Source organism: Leptonotus elevatus, chromosome 9 (genome assembly GCF_054856555.1).
Source record: "Leptonotus elevatus isolate MCC_2025b chromosome 9, RoL_Lele_1.0, whole genome shotgun sequence".
NCBI classification, from domain to species: Eukaryota; Metazoa; Chordata; class Actinopteri; order Syngnathiformes; family Syngnathidae; genus Leptonotus; species Leptonotus elevatus.
The window spans coordinates 15,516,388-15,534,614 of record NC_141247.1 but is presented as its reverse complement, the minus strand read 5'-3'; the positions used below and the strand labels follow the sequence as shown (position 1 = coordinate 15,534,614).

The 18,227-nt window shown below is 37.0% G+C and overlaps 2 protein-coding genes across 5 annotated transcripts in view; one reads left to right on the top strand and one right to left on the bottom strand.

The window, feature by feature from the left end:
- The window catches only part of LOC147168535 (titin-like), a 17,644-nt gene extending 14,223 nt beyond the window's left edge, over positions 1 to 3,421 (top strand). For all 4 annotated transcript variants that reach the window (XM_086085465.1, XM_086085461.1, XM_086085462.1 and 1 more), the window contains 3 exons: positions 1,273 to 1,527; positions 1,610 to 1,825; positions 1,904 to 3,421. In XM_086085465.1, coding sequence (XP_085941591.1) covers positions 1,273 to 1,527; positions 1,610 to 1,825; positions 1,904 to 2,076 — 644 coding nt within the window. In that variant the 3' untranslated portion in view covers positions 2,077 to 3,421. The remainder of the gene's footprint in view (positions 1 to 1,272; positions 1,528 to 1,609; positions 1,826 to 1,903) is intronic.
- A 5,233-nt stretch (positions 3,422 to 8,654) lies between these two features.
- On the bottom strand, positions 8,655 to 15,342 carry cdx1a (caudal type homeobox 1a). The gene is made up of 3 exons (XM_086085432.1): positions 15,003 to 15,342; positions 10,633 to 10,781; positions 8,655 to 9,467 (listed from the first exon to the last, which is right to left on the bottom strand). Exons 1-3 carry the CDS (start codon positions 15,340 to 15,342, stop codon positions 9,267 to 9,269), a joined length of 690 nt encoding a protein of 229 aa, XP_085941558.1. The 3' UTR covers positions 8,655 to 9,266.
- Between the last annotated feature and the right edge of the window lie 2,885 nt (positions 15,343 to 18,227).

Here is an 18,227-nt window from a genome sequence, read left to right as displayed (position 1 = left end):
TTGCATCCTTGCTAAACTTTGTTTTGTTCATGTGAATGTTTGCTGAAACGTTTCTGGAAGCCTTTTTTTTCTCTCTCAGTCAAATTCTAATCTTGTTGTTTGTACGTAATTCTCTTGAATATGACTTAATGCCCCTTGTCACAATTGAAAAGTAAATAAGTAGATAAATAGCTTTGACCATGTTTTGACCAAAGTACAGTTAATTTCGGTTCACCATGATAGGGTTCAGGGAAAAAACACACACGTGTGACTATTCCTAAAATAATGACAAACGAGACAAAATACGCCACATTTCTTTTACATACTGTAAGGTTTTTTTTTTCCTTTTCCCATTCCACTCGTACATCCCATTATTTGTAAGTTAAATGGATATATAGATCTGACATTTTGGGAAACTCAACTTAAGTTTATTTGCAGAGCACTTGAAGAACAACCACATCTAAAATAGTGCTGTAGTAATGTACATAAAAACAAATTCAACACAAAACAATTGAGCATATAAAACTTTGAAACATTAAAAAAATAACAAAGATTAAAACAATAAAAATAAGACTAAAATGGAGCATCAAGCTGTGTTCAAAGTTAAGGAATAAAAATGCATAGGGAGGTCACTGGTCCGATGTGCACTGGGAGGTTGTTCCATAGTGCAGGAGTGGACCAGTAGTCGAAGAAGTCTCTATCCACTCGCCGCGTCGGCTTCGACGTTGGTACAGTACCTCCAAGTGCCGCTGGTCAGCTGATCAGAGGTAGAGAGAGTCGAAATGGAAGCGGCTGAGCAAATTGAGGAGCGAAACCAAGAAAAGAACTCGAACGTTCGCAGGCAGGAAAGCAGTATACTGCATCAGCTCCCTCTTACGTGTTCCAGTTAAAAGACAACAGCTGCATTTTGAAGCCATTGGAGATGTTTGACGGAAAGCTGGCTGACTCCAAACACTAACAAATACGTATTGTACTGATTACTGAAATTGAACCAAGCCGTACTGCTTGGTGGAAATGGACAATTTTCTGTTTATTTTCCACAAATTTAGCCCAACATGGATTTTTTCTCTCCATTGGAAGGTAATGTGTAGGTGTTGTTAAAAAAAAAAAAAGAGTGCCTCTCAAATTCTCGCAAGACAGGACACTATATTGGTGATCAACATGTTGGCCTTTTCAATGCGCATTTAAGTCCACAAAGGTTGTTTCTCTAACTGACAACAATGATAAATAGCTAAATAAATCAATAAAACATATTCCTCATGTGGACATTAACATTCCGCATGTTTCTTTCAGCTCCTGTCACCTCCGTCCATCTCACCTCGGATTGTGTGTACCAAGGACAGCAGCCGGTATCTTGTTCCTCCAAGGGAGGGGACAGTCTTCGCTATAGCTGGAGCCTGAACCAAAAACCGCTGCAAGACTCTCATCTCCTTTCAGGAAATGTTCAAGCGAACAACATCACCCTCGAACCAGGCGTCTCAGGACAGCTAGTCTGCTCTGTTAGGAACAACGTCAGTCTAATCCAAAAACAAGTTAATTTATCTTGTGGTAAGAAAGACCACTTTTAATCTGAGACCATTGTGAAAGTCAGTTTGCTGGTTGTTGATGTACAATATTTGTTTGTTTGTAGTGTTCGTTAACTGCACCTCAAATGGGACTCTGATATCTCAGTGGTTGCCTGAAATCAAGAAAAACATGTGTGACAATCCCACGTATGGAGACGAGAGCCATTCAAGTCCGAATTATTTGCCTCTAATGTGGGGCGTTCTCTCAGCGCTGCTCATCCTCTTACTGATCGGATTGGCGGTGATCTACAAGCAGAAGAAAAGGCAACGCGGTATCGAAGGTAGAGATTTTGGCAATTTGTGGTTTCAATGCAAAACATTTTCATTGAATCTGCATTTTTTTTTGTCTATGATCAAAGATCAAGAGGAATTGACGTACGCCGACGTCAGGATCGTTAATCAGGCGACGAGGTCAATAAAAGTGAGAGATGAAGTGGAGTACGGCCAAGTGAAGTTTTCAGAGCGACCTCGTCGAACCGTTCCGGCGGAAAGCGATGCATGTGTTTATGCCCAAGTCTACAGAGGCAGGTGATTTTTTCGTTTGCTCTTGTTGCAAAAAACAAAACAAAAACCCTATAAAATATTAAAAAGGACTTGCTGAAATAACTGAACTCCGCATTGATGAGGGTTTAATAAAGTGTACAAAAAGGACCGTAAGATAATGTAGTATTCATTTCTAGAATGAGTATCTTCTGGCTGGAAATTACTCAAGAATGTGTCTAAGACTTTAAGATGTTGCCTGAAAATATTGTTTTCCATGGTTCAGGCCCTATGATCCATTCCTAAAATATACAGGGTGAGAAACTGGGGTAGGGCAGTCAAATGAGGTGGCTCAGGCATGTGGACGAAAATAGCATGATAGATTTTCCATTTTCATTTTTTTTTTTTTTTGAAATTTTATTTGATCCCTTATCATATCTGAAAATAATATTTTGCAACTTTGTTAAAAAAAAAAAAAGAAGAAAAAGAAGCCTTCCAGCATAATCTAATGTATTCTAATCAACTATAAATGTATAGAAATGTTGGACCTGGACCCTTTAACTAACTAAAAACACACCATCTTACAGGCTTTTGCAATTTTCTTACGTTATTTCGAGCAAAACAAACAAATAAACAAAAAATAACAAATGGAATTACAAATAATTCCAAATTTAACTACAATTTGAATAGTTCTGGTTATAGCTTTATATTGTATGTTGCTGGCCTCGGCGGAATTCTCGTACCTCCAAATTAATCACTTTTCAGGAGACCCCCAAAAAGGCATGTTTGTTTAATCTTCAAAGAGAGCAAACCATTTTCAGCACTTGGGCAATAATGTGGTAAAATAAACCTGACGTGGGGATTAACCAATAGTATCGATTTGTAAAAAAATAAAAAAATCACCAAATGGTGACATGAGTTTCCTGCCCGATGCCAGATAGAGTACACTTCTACTGTGGGAGTATTCTTCAGAACAGAGGAGTGTGTGTGTTTGTGTGTGTTTTATTACACATAAAGTTAGCATGTTCATCTTATGTCAGATACAGTTGAAGTTCAGGTTAACGATCCATTTTACAAACAATTCAGGTTGCATCTTATATATTTGCGGGCAGAAGGATCTAAGCAGAAGTTTCGCCTCCACATCTTTGATCATCCAATCACAAATCTGACACATTTGTGATTGACGTGGTAAATAAGGTCCGAAATTTATAACATTTTTGAAAAAATAGGGTTTATAGTATTTGTTATCTATTGAACAGTAGCATGTCTTTAATTAAGACACCGAATAGTTAAGTAAGTGCTGAATTAGCTGTCAATGTATGTTGTCGCCAGGCAAACGTTTGAGTTAACAAAGTCCAAATGGTCACAATGACTCCTAAGAAAAAGGAACCCTCTAAAGCAGGGGTGCTCAAGTTCGGTCCTCGAGAGCCCCTATCCTGCCTGTTTTCCACGTTCCCCCTCCTGCAGCACAGCTGAATCGAATGATCAGATAATCAGCAAGCTTTGCAGAAGCCTGATAACGATCCTGATCATGAATCAGGTGTGTTAGTGGAGAGAAACATGGAAAACAGGCTGGATAGGGGCTCTCGAGGACCGAACTTGAGCACCCCTGCTCTAAAGCTAAGTGTTAGGATAGAGGAAGCACTTGTCACAGATGAGCAGCTGATATGAGCGATAAGTGCTTGCTGCTGTTAGCGCGAGTGAGGCAATCAAAAAATGATGAAAATGAGCAAAAGAAATGTGACCAACAATATCTTTGAAATTATAATGTGATAACCTACTTTCAGAATGTTTTGATTCATGTACAGAAATAGAAAGATCTCCCTGGATTGTTTTTTTTTTTTTTGTTCCAAAATCAACCAATGAATTAGAAAAGAAAAATATGTATTACTGTATTCTGGAAGAAGAGTTGCCAAAACCTCCCACCGCTAATGTTAATAAGCAGTAAACAGCTGCCATGTATTGCGGTTTTCCCTTTCATTTTCACTTATACTTATTTTTAACTGCACACGAGAACGGAGTCAGTGCATTTCTATTCATTTTAACAGGAAATAGGCCAATAGGGTTGTTACTGTTTCCAAGGCTTGTGCTTGTGAATGCTTAACCTCTGTCATTGCTTAATTTTTTTTTTTTATAATTTAATGAGATGCATTTAATATTGAAAGTGCGTAAGATGGTTGGGGACCGCAATAAACTAGACAAAAATGCCCTGGCATGTGCTTGTGTTGATATTCATCTCCGTTTTGGTCAACCCGCAGTCCTTCATCTCTTGACAAGATAACAAAATAGTTTGGGTGTTCGAAAAGTCACAGTAAGCAGGAATGTTGTTTCCGTGACGCACATATTTCTGCTTTCCTTCTAGCTTTTCTTCTCTTTTCACATCATCTGCCATTTAGTTTTATCGTTGTTTTGAGGTGAGATTGTTTTAGTGGTCTGCTTCACAGTCTCGAGGTTTGGAGTTCGAATCCTGGCTCTGGCCTTCCTATGTGGAGTATTCATGCATATATATTTTTTGGGCTAGTGTGGGGTTTTACTCCTGCTTCAACTCATATATATATATAAAAAAAAGAGGAAATTATTGTACCCAAAATACAACCAACAGCCTCCACCTAAGGATTGTACATACAATTCAGAGTACCATTACACGAACGGCAACAAAATGAAGATTTAACAAGACAGCAACAAAAACAAAACAACAAACAGGTGCTCTTCACACTTGCTAGTTTAGCACTAAATCTCACTGAGCGGTGGATGCCTACCTACCTAACGTACTGAAATGTGTCAGGGGTCATAAAAGGTTGCAAACATGTTCGAAAAACAAGTTTAGCAGTCACAAGAAAATATCGAACATGTTCAACATTTCATTGCAAATCCATTATTTTGCTAACAGTTTTGCCATCAGTGGAAAGAGTTTGCAAAACCGTTGTGTCATCAATATTAGCAACAACGTTGACCATGGCCCCGAACCCATGAATATGGATAGGTCCACTGTAGAACACTGAGTAGGTGGCGGGCGGTCTTGCAAAAATGGAATGTCACAATTTTGATTATATCACGATTTTTTGAATGAATATGAAATAGAAATTAGATTAGAGTCGTATTGAATAAATGCTAGGCTCGTAAGGCTACACTTATTACTTTGTGAAAATGAACACTGTAATAATAAATACCTTTTGTAAAGAAAAATATTCATTAGAAAGCAGCAAAACAATAACAAAAGTCACAGTTCTGTTTTCAAGTAGTGTATTCAAAATAGCAAATGTCTAAAAAGTGCACAAAATTTGGCTGGTTAAAGTCATGGTAAAAAAAAAAAAAAAGAGAGAAAAGAGGAGCATGTAAACACAAAGTTAAAACAAACTGCTTAGTAAAAAGCACCTTTTATAGATAAAGGTCAATACTGTAACAAGTTAACCCTTGTAAGTGGATTGCAAGTTATGTAGTTTCCTGTGGTCTAAACGGGCCTTGAATGCAACACAGACTTTCTTTTTTTCTTTTTTTTTGCTAAGCTACGTACGTTGGCGAAGTGTGTGCGCTACTTGACCGCACTGATTGGCTGTCAAATAGGGGCAGGCTGCATGGCTGTCTTTTTCAGTCAGCGGCAGAAAATGAGCTGACGGTCAAATTTTGCTGAAATGTTTTACGCCGCGATCAGACGATTCCACAGAAATGACAGATCGCCCTGCATTTCGTCACACGATCTAAAATCGTCATATGGCCCACCCCTAACAGCGAGCATTACTGACCATGCTAATGTTATATTTTACGTATGTTTACAAATTTGGCCAAGCAACATATGATGGAATGTGTGCAGTCTCATTCTTCAAATACTTTCCTTCATATTTTTTCAGCCTCCACTTTTGCGAAGAATGTGTTTTCCTCCAAATATGCAGCAATAAAGAATAACAAGCAACAGGATCATAGACACCTCAGTAGTTCCTTATTAAGTCTTACCACAATTATTGCACAATGACGAAATTTCCAAGAAAAAGCAACTCACATTTAACATCGTGGGAAAGCAGTTCAACTGTATGGAGATTCAGGGAGAACTTTATAAGTATGTTAGCATGTTTTGCTTTTGGTCATGGGCGTGGTCAAACCTTTGCTCTCCGTGGCATGATAGGCTTGACTTTTTTTTCTTTCTTTTTTTTACTTTATCACCCTTTGCAACATGACCCATTTTTAATGTAGAGATAACACGTTACACAATGTGTTTGTGTGAATAATATAAATCTTTTTTCTGTTCTTTTTTTTTTTTTTTGCTACGGCAGAAACTTGATTCTTCTTGGACTTTTTGACTACGATTGATTTGGATTGGTCATTTGGGGTCAAAGTTCAGCGATCCCTGTCAACCGTTTAGCTGATTCACAGCCCCATCAAACATGTTTATGGTCTGTGATCGTTGTCGTGTCCTCAAACATCACCCACCTGACATTATTTTTAACTGAACGCTCTCCTTAAAACTCAGTTGAACTTTTGACTGACATAATCTACCGAGCAAATAATTGATAACACAATGCCAGTGTCATAAAGTTGCTCCAACAGTTCTGTGCCATTTTATCTTCATCTTCTGCGTTAGGATCACCAAATTGTGCAGCATTGTCTTAGCCCTTTTTTTCCGTCGTACATTTGAATCCAAATAACTTTAATTTTGGAAAATGTGCGCTGCTTAATCTGAAAAATTGATAAATTGAACCGCTTATTGTGACACATTCATGTGCTCAGACTTTTCCGTGCCAAAGATATAAACCTATAAACCCAAACTTGTGGCTCAAGGCATTTTTCTTTGATGTAGCCTAAATCTTTATATAAATGCTTTGGGAATCATTGATTTAATATTACCTGTTGTACAACCCAAACATTTTCCCCCTTATTTTCTTTTTCTATTTTTTATTCTGCCATTTTGCTCAAAGTGAGCTGTCATAGGCATCAGTTACCTACAGCTGTGAATAGGATTAGTTTAATCTAAAAATCTTTAGCTTTCTAACTACAGAAGATAAAGATACAAAGATAAAGGCCAACATTAAATACAGTGGCATAGTAGAATGTATGCTAATTTAAAAAAAAAGTGGCAGTTTTATTTCCATTTTTTTTTATATTTGTATTTGTATTTGTTTGTATTTGTTTGATCGAACACTGAGTTTAATCAAAAGAAAATAACAGTCAACTAAAATATTCAAATGTATTGCTCATAAAAGTAAAAACAGATTAACTCATTCACTGCCATTAATTAATTTTAAAAAAGAATATTAAAAATGAGGGGCAACCGGCGATTACATTTTTTTATTCGTAATTGACTTCACTAGTTAACTCACGATTAATCACAAATTTTATATCTGTTCTAAATGTACAATTAAAAACATTCTAGGTTTTAATACTTTTGTTAAAAAAGTGTGTGTGTGGGGGGGGGGATGTTAAACTAATAGAAATAGTTCAAAATATTTTTTGACGTTTATAGCCGTCAATGGCAGTGAATGAGTTAAATGCAAATGCATTGAGTCTAAAAGTTATACGGTGAAGTAAAACTTTTTACAGCAATGTGTTCTATGTGCCCCCACTAGTCTAAACACAACATTCCGATTAATATTGTGTGTATGGAATATTAACTAAGCAGCAAAATACACCCGTTTTTAATACATCTCAGTGGCGGCCATTTTGCCACTTGCTGTCGATTGAAAATGACATCCCATTGCTCAGAACTCAGGTAATGACCAATTACTTTTCACCTGTTGTCTTGGGTTTGGTCATGTGATGTTCGCGAGCTGAGCCCTTCGGCACTGTGATGTCATTTTAAGTTGACAGACAGAGACAAAATCGCCGTTAACCTGCAAGGGTTTATTTTTCTGCTTTAATCAAATTCCGCAAACACAATATTAATCAGAATGCCGTGTTTAGACTAGTGGGGGCGCATTTAACATATTATTACAAATACTTTTTTGGATTTGACTTCTCCTTTAGATCCAACTGTTGACAAACAATTTTTTAAAGCCTCTCTTATAATATGAACAGTTTGAACATTTAACTCAATGATTATTTCTCTCTAAAGAACTCCAAACAAACAATGCAACGATCTTTTGCACCGCTCAGCCAAACATGTTTTATTAGGGAAAGTGAATCCTTTATTTATTTATTTTTACACAAGACTATCCAACAGCAAAATAGCTTGTTGGTCTCTTGGCCAATGTGAGCATCTAAATGTTCAACTTTTGAAACTTTTCCTTCCTCTTTTTAAACCGAAAGATGAGAAGAGGGTGTCTGAAGAAGTCTGCAGTTGTCTTGTATAGTACTTAAAAATGGGGGGGGCAACAATGGCTGCAACTTATTTTCAAATTTTACAGTAAATCCTGCAGTTGCTTTATATATGATAAAGTGTGTGTGTGTGTGTGTGTGTGTGTGTGTGTGTGTGTGTGTGTGTGTGTGTGTGTGTGTGTGTGTGTGTGTGTGTGTGTGTGTGTGTGTGTGTGTTTGATTGTGTGGAGGTGTAAAGGCCGCTTGCTCTTGAGTCACATGTTGTTGAGCAATCTGCGAGCGCTCGTCAGGATATGGCTGATGTCTGTCTCATACTTCTGTTACCACAAAACAGTTCACCCTTTATCCAGGGTCACGGGCGTGTTGGGGCCGATTCCTTTCACAATCTTTTTTTTTTTACTTTCAAATAAATGCGATATTCTGTACGCATTCTCCTCAAGACCAAACGTTTGAAATTTGTCATGTGATCAGATCTAATGTCGTGCAATACGACGCACTTTTTCTAAACTGACTGAGCCGATATTTTCTGCCTCAATATGGATGTGAAAGCTGATCTTTTATTAGTTGTGATAAACAGAATATTCTCTGTTCTTTCTTCCTGTTTCCAATATAAAAAAAATGCCTCAAAATGATTGCCTGCTTTCACATTTTACGATCCCCAGATGTGCTCATGTGCAATTCGCATTATGTTACATATTGAAAGCATAGTAAACAGAAGAAAGTCTTTACTGCACAGCCACTAAACAATATCTGAACTGATAAACCCAATTCCAACAGCGGCAAACACAATTTTAACATTTGTCTTAATTGTGAGCATTTGCGTCTATTAATTCTCAGTCCTAACTGTGGAGTGATCCACATTCACAGATTAAAGTTGTCAAAAATAGTTCATTTCAAGCTAATGGCTCACAGTTTATCATTTTTGCCATTTCATTCATCTCTCATTCTGTATTAAAAAAACAACAACAACAACAACAAAACAAGAAACCTTCCCAGTCATATGAACTCCATTTTGTATTCTTCCGATATGGCGTTGGACAGAATGTTGCTGCCAGGGCTTGGTGCGTTGTGGCCGTCACTGGACCCGGTGGGCACAGGTGGGGTGGAGGTGGACGTGGAGGGCTGCTGGGAATCTTGCAGCTTCTTCCTGTTTATCTTCCTTTCTTTGGCGCGTCTGTTTTGAAACCAGATCTTCACCTGGTAAAGAGAGCAAAGACGAGAACCGACATAACTGAAAGCTGCCGCCCTTGTTCTTTGTTGCTATGCAGCGGGTGAAATGCAATAAATACAGATCGTTTGTTTATACACCATTTTCCAGGATCAAGCCATTTTTATTGTAGCATTTTGAATTTTTATTTACAATATTCCTAGCACAGTAGTGGCAAAAATACAATTTTAACATGGCAGAGGCTGACATTTGGAAATGCTGGCTTTTTTTTTTCTTTATACATTTTGTTTATTTAGTTTCGAGATAAGTTCAGTGCTTAAGGAATGCAGTCCACACGTTTACAGACAGTATCATTGCTTCAAGAAAAAAGTGGTAAAGCCACAGATTTGTTTACATAATCGTGGTAATCTAATTTATGACTTATTGATTTGGGTTTATGCCACATTTGTTTGGTGTAATTTTGTGAAGCTTAAATGGGAAGTCAACCCCCCCAAAAATCTTGACAACATGTTTTATGCAGCCCCACTAGTCCAAATACAGTATTCTGGTTAATATTGCGTTAGTGGGATATGAGTTTTTATCACTATAGCATTAGCATATTATTGCATTTAGCAAAATGCACCCGTTTTTAATCCATCTCAGGGGGCGGCCATTTTGCCACTTGCTGTAGAGTGAAAATGGCATCCCAGTTGCTCAGCTTCAGAAAACAGGTGAGCTGTGATTGGTCGTTGCCTGAGCCCTGAGTAACCGTGATATCATCTTCAGTCAACAGCAGGTGGCAAAATGGCCGCCCTCTGAGATGGATAAAAACGGCTCGATTTTGCTTCCGAACTCATATTCCACAAATGTAATATTAATCAGAATGTCATGTTTAGACTAGTGAGGTCACATATAACATATTATTGTCAAGAAATGTTTAAGGTGGACTTCCCCTTTAAAAGACTAAAAGTCAAAGTGTTTAGCGAGTGAACAAATCTAATTGAAGCAGATTTTTTTTTTAACTGTCTCTCATAATAATTAATGGTTCATTTATCTCTACTGTATTCAAATGAGCTATCTTTTAAAAGATAGATTGAAAAGAAGTGCCACTGCAAACAAATCAATTCCAAATCCAAATATCAGACATAACCATCTTCAAATGTAAAGCATTAACCTGTAGGATCGCATCTTAGGACAAATTCCAATGGCTCTCACCTGTCTTTCGGAGAGGTTCAGTGTCATGGAGAGCTCAGACTTGCGCCTCATTGTGATGTAGTGGTTGTACTGAAACTCATTCTCCAGCTCCTGGCGCTGGTGGTCTGTGTACACCACCCTGTATTTTTCCTTTGTGCGAGTCTTTCCTCCTAAAACATATAAAACAGGTACAATTATTCTTTAGATATTATTTTTGATTTCAAATCACTACACTACTACATATTAAATATAAACAAATAAACAGTTAGGAACATGGATAAATGGATAATGGGAGTAATAATTTCACTCATCACTTGCCGTTACCTGTTGCTAGGCAGAATTTGTGAGCAATCATGTCGAATGGGGGGGGGGAGTGCTTTGCCACCATTTAGTGCCATTTATAGGCAATTACAAAGCTTCTTGAATTCGCATCAATCAAGGTTACTAATTAACAAAAAAACGAATGAAATAACTAAAATGAAAATTTAAAAAGAAAAAACATTTTCATTAACAGAAGAAAATAAAATCAAAACTGACTGAAACTACATCTTGCTTCAATAGAACTAAGTAGAAATATATTTATAGCAAAACATCCATCATTTTCGTCTTTTCATTTTAAATGTATCTATTTGTATATTACTGTACATCCAAACAGATGAAGGAGGGTCAAACAGTCATTTGAAAATTGTAGTTTACATTATTACACAACACTTAGTCAGTTTTTTTTTTTTAATCTTGCCGGTGACAAATCATCTATATATTTTTAAAACTAAAACTAATCCTAAAACTAATAAAAACTTAACTGTAATGAATAATTTTTGAAAACATAACAACTAATAAAAACTATCAAACTAATGAAAATAAACTGAATTTAAAAAAACTAAATTAAATTAAAATGAACTATTATGAAAAATGAAAATGTATTACATCCTTTGCATCCATTTGCTTTTATGGTCCAATTCCTTGATAATAGCAGTCACATCACTGTTCTCCAAAAACAGCTCTCAAAAGTATTGTGAGATGTGTTCATTTACACTCAACACTACTCCGTATTAAATATCAAAGCCAGGTTCTTAAAACATTTTGTGGACCAATTAAAGACATAACAAAAACAGCACTAAGGATGTTATACACGACAAGTTTATTTATTTGTACACAATAATTTCACAATTTACCCTCTTGTCTATATTAATTATAGAATAAATGAAAGGCAAAGAGACTGACACAGAGCAGCCAAGTAGGCGACTATTTTGACATTTTGATTTTTTTTTCTGGTGCCACGTTCAAGTTCAGGCGCCACTTAAAGACTCATCAGTTCTATTAATCAAACTTACCGGTCTCTTTATCTAATGGAAAGACTTTCCAGTGTATTGCAGCAGGGCTTTTCCTTATCACTGTGAGCCCGTTACATACTTGTTTACAAAGGCAGCTATTCATTGACACGCACATTCACAGAAATGGGCGAGTCAGTTATTGATCGGGAAATCTTGCCTGCGTGACGACATCGATCAAAGTAGAGCAAACGGGTACGCGGGAGGGGCACGCAGACGTGAGGGAGGCCCAGAAGGTCTGCGCACTGCGGCCCCTCTAAGTCGCATTATCTCGCCTGGTTGTCAACCCTTGCGCTCGCCCCCGGTGGACAGAGTGGGTGTGGAACGACCCTTGAGCAGCCTCCAGCGCCAGTTTTGTTAGCTTTGCATTGACATCCCACACAAGCTTGCGGAAGGGAGAGGCTGATAGCATGATGGATGTGTGTGTGCAGTCACTCTGACTTAACTTTGCCTGTGGATGTTGAAATTGTTGACGTTCATGAAAACAAGCATTCGTGGTAGGCTTGTCATGGGAAGTAGTTTAAAAATAACGTCCCGACCTTAAGCCTTGAGCAAATAAGTGAGTAATTTGTATTACTATAGCACTTTGCACAGACAGCATGCTTTACATTGGGCATGTGCAGACAGCAATATATAGTACAGGACAGGTGATCTATTTAGTGCTGATGGTATTAACTCATTCACTGCCATTGACGGCTATAGACGTCATAAATGTATTTGAACTATTTCTATTAGTTTAATTTTTTTCTCCTCTTTTGTTAAGAGTATGAAAACCTAGATTTTTTTTGTACATTTAGAACAGATATAAAATTTGTGATTAATCGTGAATTAACTAGTGAAGGCATGCGATTTTTAATTACGATTAAAAATTTTAATCACCTGACACCTTTAAGTTTTAATAAAATACAAAATAATTGTAATAATTATTTTCCCTTTTTTTTTTTTTAAGAAAATATTATTAAATTAATTAATTATTTAATCATAATCAATTGCAATTTACTAGTTAACTCACGATTAATCAAAAATGTTATATCTGTTCTAATACAATAAAAACAATTCTAGGTTTTCATACTCTTGTTGACAGAAGCGGGAAAAATTTTAAACTAATAGAAATAGTTAAAATGAATTTTTGACGTCTATAGCCGTCAATGGCAGTGAATGAGTTAAAAAAAATACATCTTTATTGCTACTTTGTAACGTAATCTTGTGAAATAATTTTCACCCAATTCAGAACAGTGCTTGCATCGTTCGGCTCCCCTCATCCTCTTTAAAATCAGGTGAACACAGTTATTGATATTGCAAAAGCAGAAATTGACTCGCTGGGATCGTGCATGAGATTTACAAGCGTAAAGTGCATTTATCCAGGTAAAGTGCAAGATCTCCCCAGTGGATGACGGAATCGGCTGCACATGTGACGTGAGCAATTTGGAAACTGTCTTGCACCCCAATTGTGGTATATGTGTGAATTTGAATTTCTTTTATTTTAATGTTGTTCTTGTTTGCTTAAAAGTAAACAAGAAAGGGGCAAATGACAAAATCTATTCAGGTATTTTTATTATTTTTTTCATGTCCAAAACTATTTATTTTTTCAACACATGCAAATCCAATTTCTTATATTTATATATAATTAGAATGTTGTAATTTAAGATAGAAGATAGCAAGATACTTTAAAACGGTACAAAATCTTTTGTGTCTAAAAAATTGACAGGCAACAGTGGCGGTCCTTCCTTGTAAGGAGCCCTGTGGGAGGCCAACTCCACAACGGGGACAAAATTCCTCACACAAATACCATTACTTTACTACAATGGCCTATTAGGGCCACATCTAAAAAAAAAAAAAGGTTTTAGAGGGCGAGGGTAATATTCCGAGAAAAAAACTCTCAAATTTGCCACTTTATAAACTCAAGTTTTTTTCTCGCAAATTTGCGAGTTTATAAAATGCCAAATTTGCCTCTTTATATATGGCAGATTTGCGAGCAAAAAAACTCAAAAACTTAATACACTTATCTAAATTGATGTGTCGAATCTGCTGCTCTCCGTCATTCACTTGCATTTACCGGTACCTATGGTATGCTAGCATCTGATTGGAGAGTGTTAGTCAGCTGATAGGGGATCAGGAAGTGTTGTCGCTCTGGCTGCGGTGAATGACGAGTAAAGTTTTAATTTAAGAACGAATCCGTGTCCATCCTGCCTTTTCATTTTATAAACAGTGTCCCATTAACCACCAACAAATCCTCACATGGTTAGACTATAGCTACACTACGTGTATTTCTCATAAGTTTCTGAGGGTTTTTTCTCATAAATCACTATATACATTTTTTCGACGTTATAAAGTTGCAAATTTGCTGAAAAAAACGTGGAAATTTGCGAGTTTATAAAGTGGCAAATTTGCGATTTTTTTTTCTCTGAATATTGCCCCCGCCCTCGTAGTAATACGTATAAATATATATATTTAAATTACATGTAATAATACCAGTGCTAAAAAGCCATTCCATGTAGTTTTTGCTTCAGAAATGTTGCTGTGTGCCGTACATATTGCACACACCAGAATATGGTATGGTATTAATCATTTGGAAATTGTAGAAAACAAATAGATATATTTACAATCAATATTTTCTTGTGTTGATAGTGATGTAACAAGAGTACATTTCCTCTCGAGCTACTTACGTTTGGTATCAAACTTGCTGCGTATCTTATATTTAAAGCAGATTAGTAATGTGATTACTCCAAAATACACGTTTTACTTTGAGTCCCATCAGTATAGCCAACTCACATATTATTCAATTTCCACCTCGTGGAAGAGAACGTTGTTTTTGCTCGCTCAAAGATAACATTTTCTGTTGTAAAAAAAAAATAATTTCCCGACAAATTAAGCGCAATTGGACAATTTCCCATAGCACTCTCACTCACGGCACATTGATGCTTGAATGAGAGAGCCTCTTGTGGTCCTGATAGTATGTCAATATTTATCCTTTTTAAAAACCACTCATTGTCACCACCTAAATAAATAAAAGCTCAAGGAAAACATTAACTTTCATGTCTCATGACAAAGAAGCCAAACCTGCAGGTGCCGGGACCTTGACGGGCTCATGCGGTCTCCTCCGGCAAAAGGGGTCCTGATTGGAGAAAAGGTGGTAGGGGTTGAGGCCTCCTCCTCCAGGGGCGGTGGGCACGCCGTTCAGTTCTGCTGAGTTGAAGTTCACCTGCCCTGCACCAGGGTTCGAACCCGTGAAGCTGAAGGGGTATTCCTCGCGGTAAACGGGATTCCAGGCGCTTGCTGACGGGTCGGCGACTCCCGACATGTGATGGTAAGTGGGAAACTCATAGCCAGGCGCGATGTACTGACTGTTGATCGGCAGCGTCTGGGCCGGGAGTCTGGTCGGCTGGGAGTTCGGGTACATGCTGGTGACCAGCAGCCTCTCTCAGGTAAACCACTCAAACCTCCCGAAACATTTTAGGTGTTTATTCCCAGCAACTTCAATACCGCTTGTTTTCCCTCCACTCAAACTCCACACACACATGAGCACACACACACACACACACACACATACATGCGACCGGCTACCTGAGCAGCAAGTACACACCTTTATAGATTTACAGCCGAGGAGTTCAAAAGTACCATGATGACGTCACGCCTCACCTGAAACTCACCTGGCCTGCTCTTGTAAGCAACGGGAGTGCATTGACCTGACCTTAAGCTGAGATCCAAACAGGACCGAATTTTGTTGTTGTTGTAGTTTGGTTGAGAACAACACTGCATTGTATTGAAAATTGTGTTACGACTACTAGAACTGATCAAATGTGTGCTTTGATCAGAAGCAATTTAAATGGTGGCAGATGTTTGCTGACTTCCATTTACCATGAATTTCAATGTGACTGATTAATGTTGAAGACAAACACATCCCGGTTGTGAGGGTGTGCACACTTGTGCAACCACATTACAATTTTTAAGTACAATAATGGTGGAAAAACTTTGGAAATGATTTATTTCTTTGGGTCTTTTTACATAATCCTAGCATCTGAACAGGGGTGTGTAGACTTTTTATATTGACTGCATATAGCATGTAAACACAATAAAAAAACAATTAGATTTTATTGGTATGTGATTACACAGAATTCAATGATATATTTAGCACAAATGTAGTAAAAGCACATATATATTTTTGTATCGGAGCTTTTGAACTTCCAACGGCATCAAAAGACTCAGTCAAAAGGTGTGATTTGTTCGTTAGACAGAGGAAGTAATTAAAGTTTGATAAAGGGGCAAAAGGTCTGCAAAGAGTGAAAGTAAAATTACAGCTCCCTATAACTGCTCCGCAGTATAGTTCTTGTTGCTGATAGTTACCCTGAGCAGTGTTTTATTGTGGCTATAGTTAAAGTGTCGTGATCATAAACTGAAGTTTGTATGCGTAATATAACAACTCTGACCTATGCATAAGATATAAACACTGAGCAATTATGCAGGGCTACTGTTAAACCATGTCAAGGCGAAATACAAAATAAACATACCTCCAGTTTTTAGAATCCTGACTAAATTCATCTGAAATTAACCTAAAATTTTCATTTAGATCAATGTGGTGGGCTACATCGATATTAACATACCCTCCATCTGAAACTATTCATTATTAATCATTAATAGGCGCATGTAAACAGAAAAAAAAAAGGGAAATAATATTTTTGCCAGAAGAGGGCAGCAAAATACACAAAAAGGCCAGATGAAGGATCACAGGCCTTTTGAGTCACAAAACTGCCGGTCTCAATTATTTGAACGCAAATACTGCCCTTTGGTACTTTTCCACAACTATTATGTCACTTTTCATATTCATCTATAGAACCATCTACAGCTACCAAACATTCATTCAATATTCATAATGTGGTCCAAACACTTACGATCCTCTTTAACAGCAAGCGGAAGATAGTTTTTGTGTTAATGGCAGCGCAAGTGCTAAAAGCCGGGATGTTAAAGCAACATAAACATTCTGTATCCCCAAAAGAGAGGAACTACAATGTTACATCACACAGCTGTTAAATAAACACAACCTTGCTAAAAATAAAGGAACGTACACGAATGTACATGACAGCTGGCCAAGTGTACCCCTTCAACTATAAATACTTTTACAGTATTATCCAATCCTTCGTTGCTGCTTGAATGAACCCCAGACCTTCCTTTTTTTCCAGTGTCTATAAATATTCAATATTTATCTTAAAATGGGCTTTGTGACAAGGAATTCTACGTGTATGTATGCAACATAAACGGTGTGTTTCCACCCATTTCTTTCTAGGCTGGTTCAATTGCTCAGAAGAAGAACTAATAAGAGCTTTGTGTGCTCTTTTCACCAAAACTAAGAGCTTACATATGTTAGAGAGCAGCTGGAGTTGACAAGAAACATCCGCTGCCATCCTCCAGCCTCACCTTTTCCCCTTGCAGTCGACCGAGAGCCGGCAAACATGAAACACTTAATGTCCATTACAGGGCACTGCATCAGATTATAATGTATATTATAATGTATATATCAGTACGTGGAGTGCATGTTTATTGATTTATTTCTCCACATTTGGTAGTTGTAGTGTCAAATATGGCAACATGGAGACAGAGGAACTTGGGAGTAAGGTGCAGCAGAGAGTTGACAAAATGTCAAAACGCACTTTAAATGTTTTCCTCCACCCATTTCAAGAGCTTGTCTTGATTAGATCAAATGGAGCCGATCCCATCTGTCAGACAAACAACCGTTCACATTCACAATAACACCTACAAAAAAATTTAGAGTCTTCAATTAACATAATAAGCATGTTTTTGAAATGTGGCCGGAGCCAGAGTACTCAAAGACAACTCACCCAAACACTAGGAGAAAATGTAAACTCCAATTGAAAACAGTCTGGAATTGAGATTCAAACATCAAACGTCAATCAATATATATATATATATATATATATATATATATATATATATATATATTCAAAATGGAAACTAAATTTTCAATAACAAAAATAAATAAAAATAAAAACTTTTTTTCAAAAAAGGAAAAATAACTGAAATTGCATCTTACATTTATAAAACTAACTAAAGCTAACTAGAATTATATCGAAATTAATATCAATTATTATCATGCATGAGATTTTGGAGTTCCGTACAAAAGAAGGGAAGGTTAAACGGATGTTTGTGAATTGCAGTTTATTTAATTAAAAAAAAAAAAGTCATCTCACGCTAGACGAATACTCCATATTTAAAAAAAAAAAAGAAGTAAAATAAAACTAATACTAAAACAAATAAAAGCTGAATTATAAC

Bases quoted from the DNA above. Each gene is read 5' to 3' on its own strand.
- cdx1a (XM_086085432.1), bottom strand. From the start codon at position 15,342: ATGTACCCGAACTCCCAGCCGACCAGACTCCCGGCCCAGACGCTGCCG. The intron at 10,782-15,002 runs GTTTGGCTTCTT...TATATGTTTTAG, and splicing joins CAAGGTCCCGGCACCTGCAG to GAGGAAAGACTCGCACAAAG. The intron at 9,468-10,632 runs GTGAGAGCCATT...TCTCTTTACCAG, and splicing joins TGAACCTCTCCGAAAGACAG to GTGAAGATCTGGTTTCAAAA.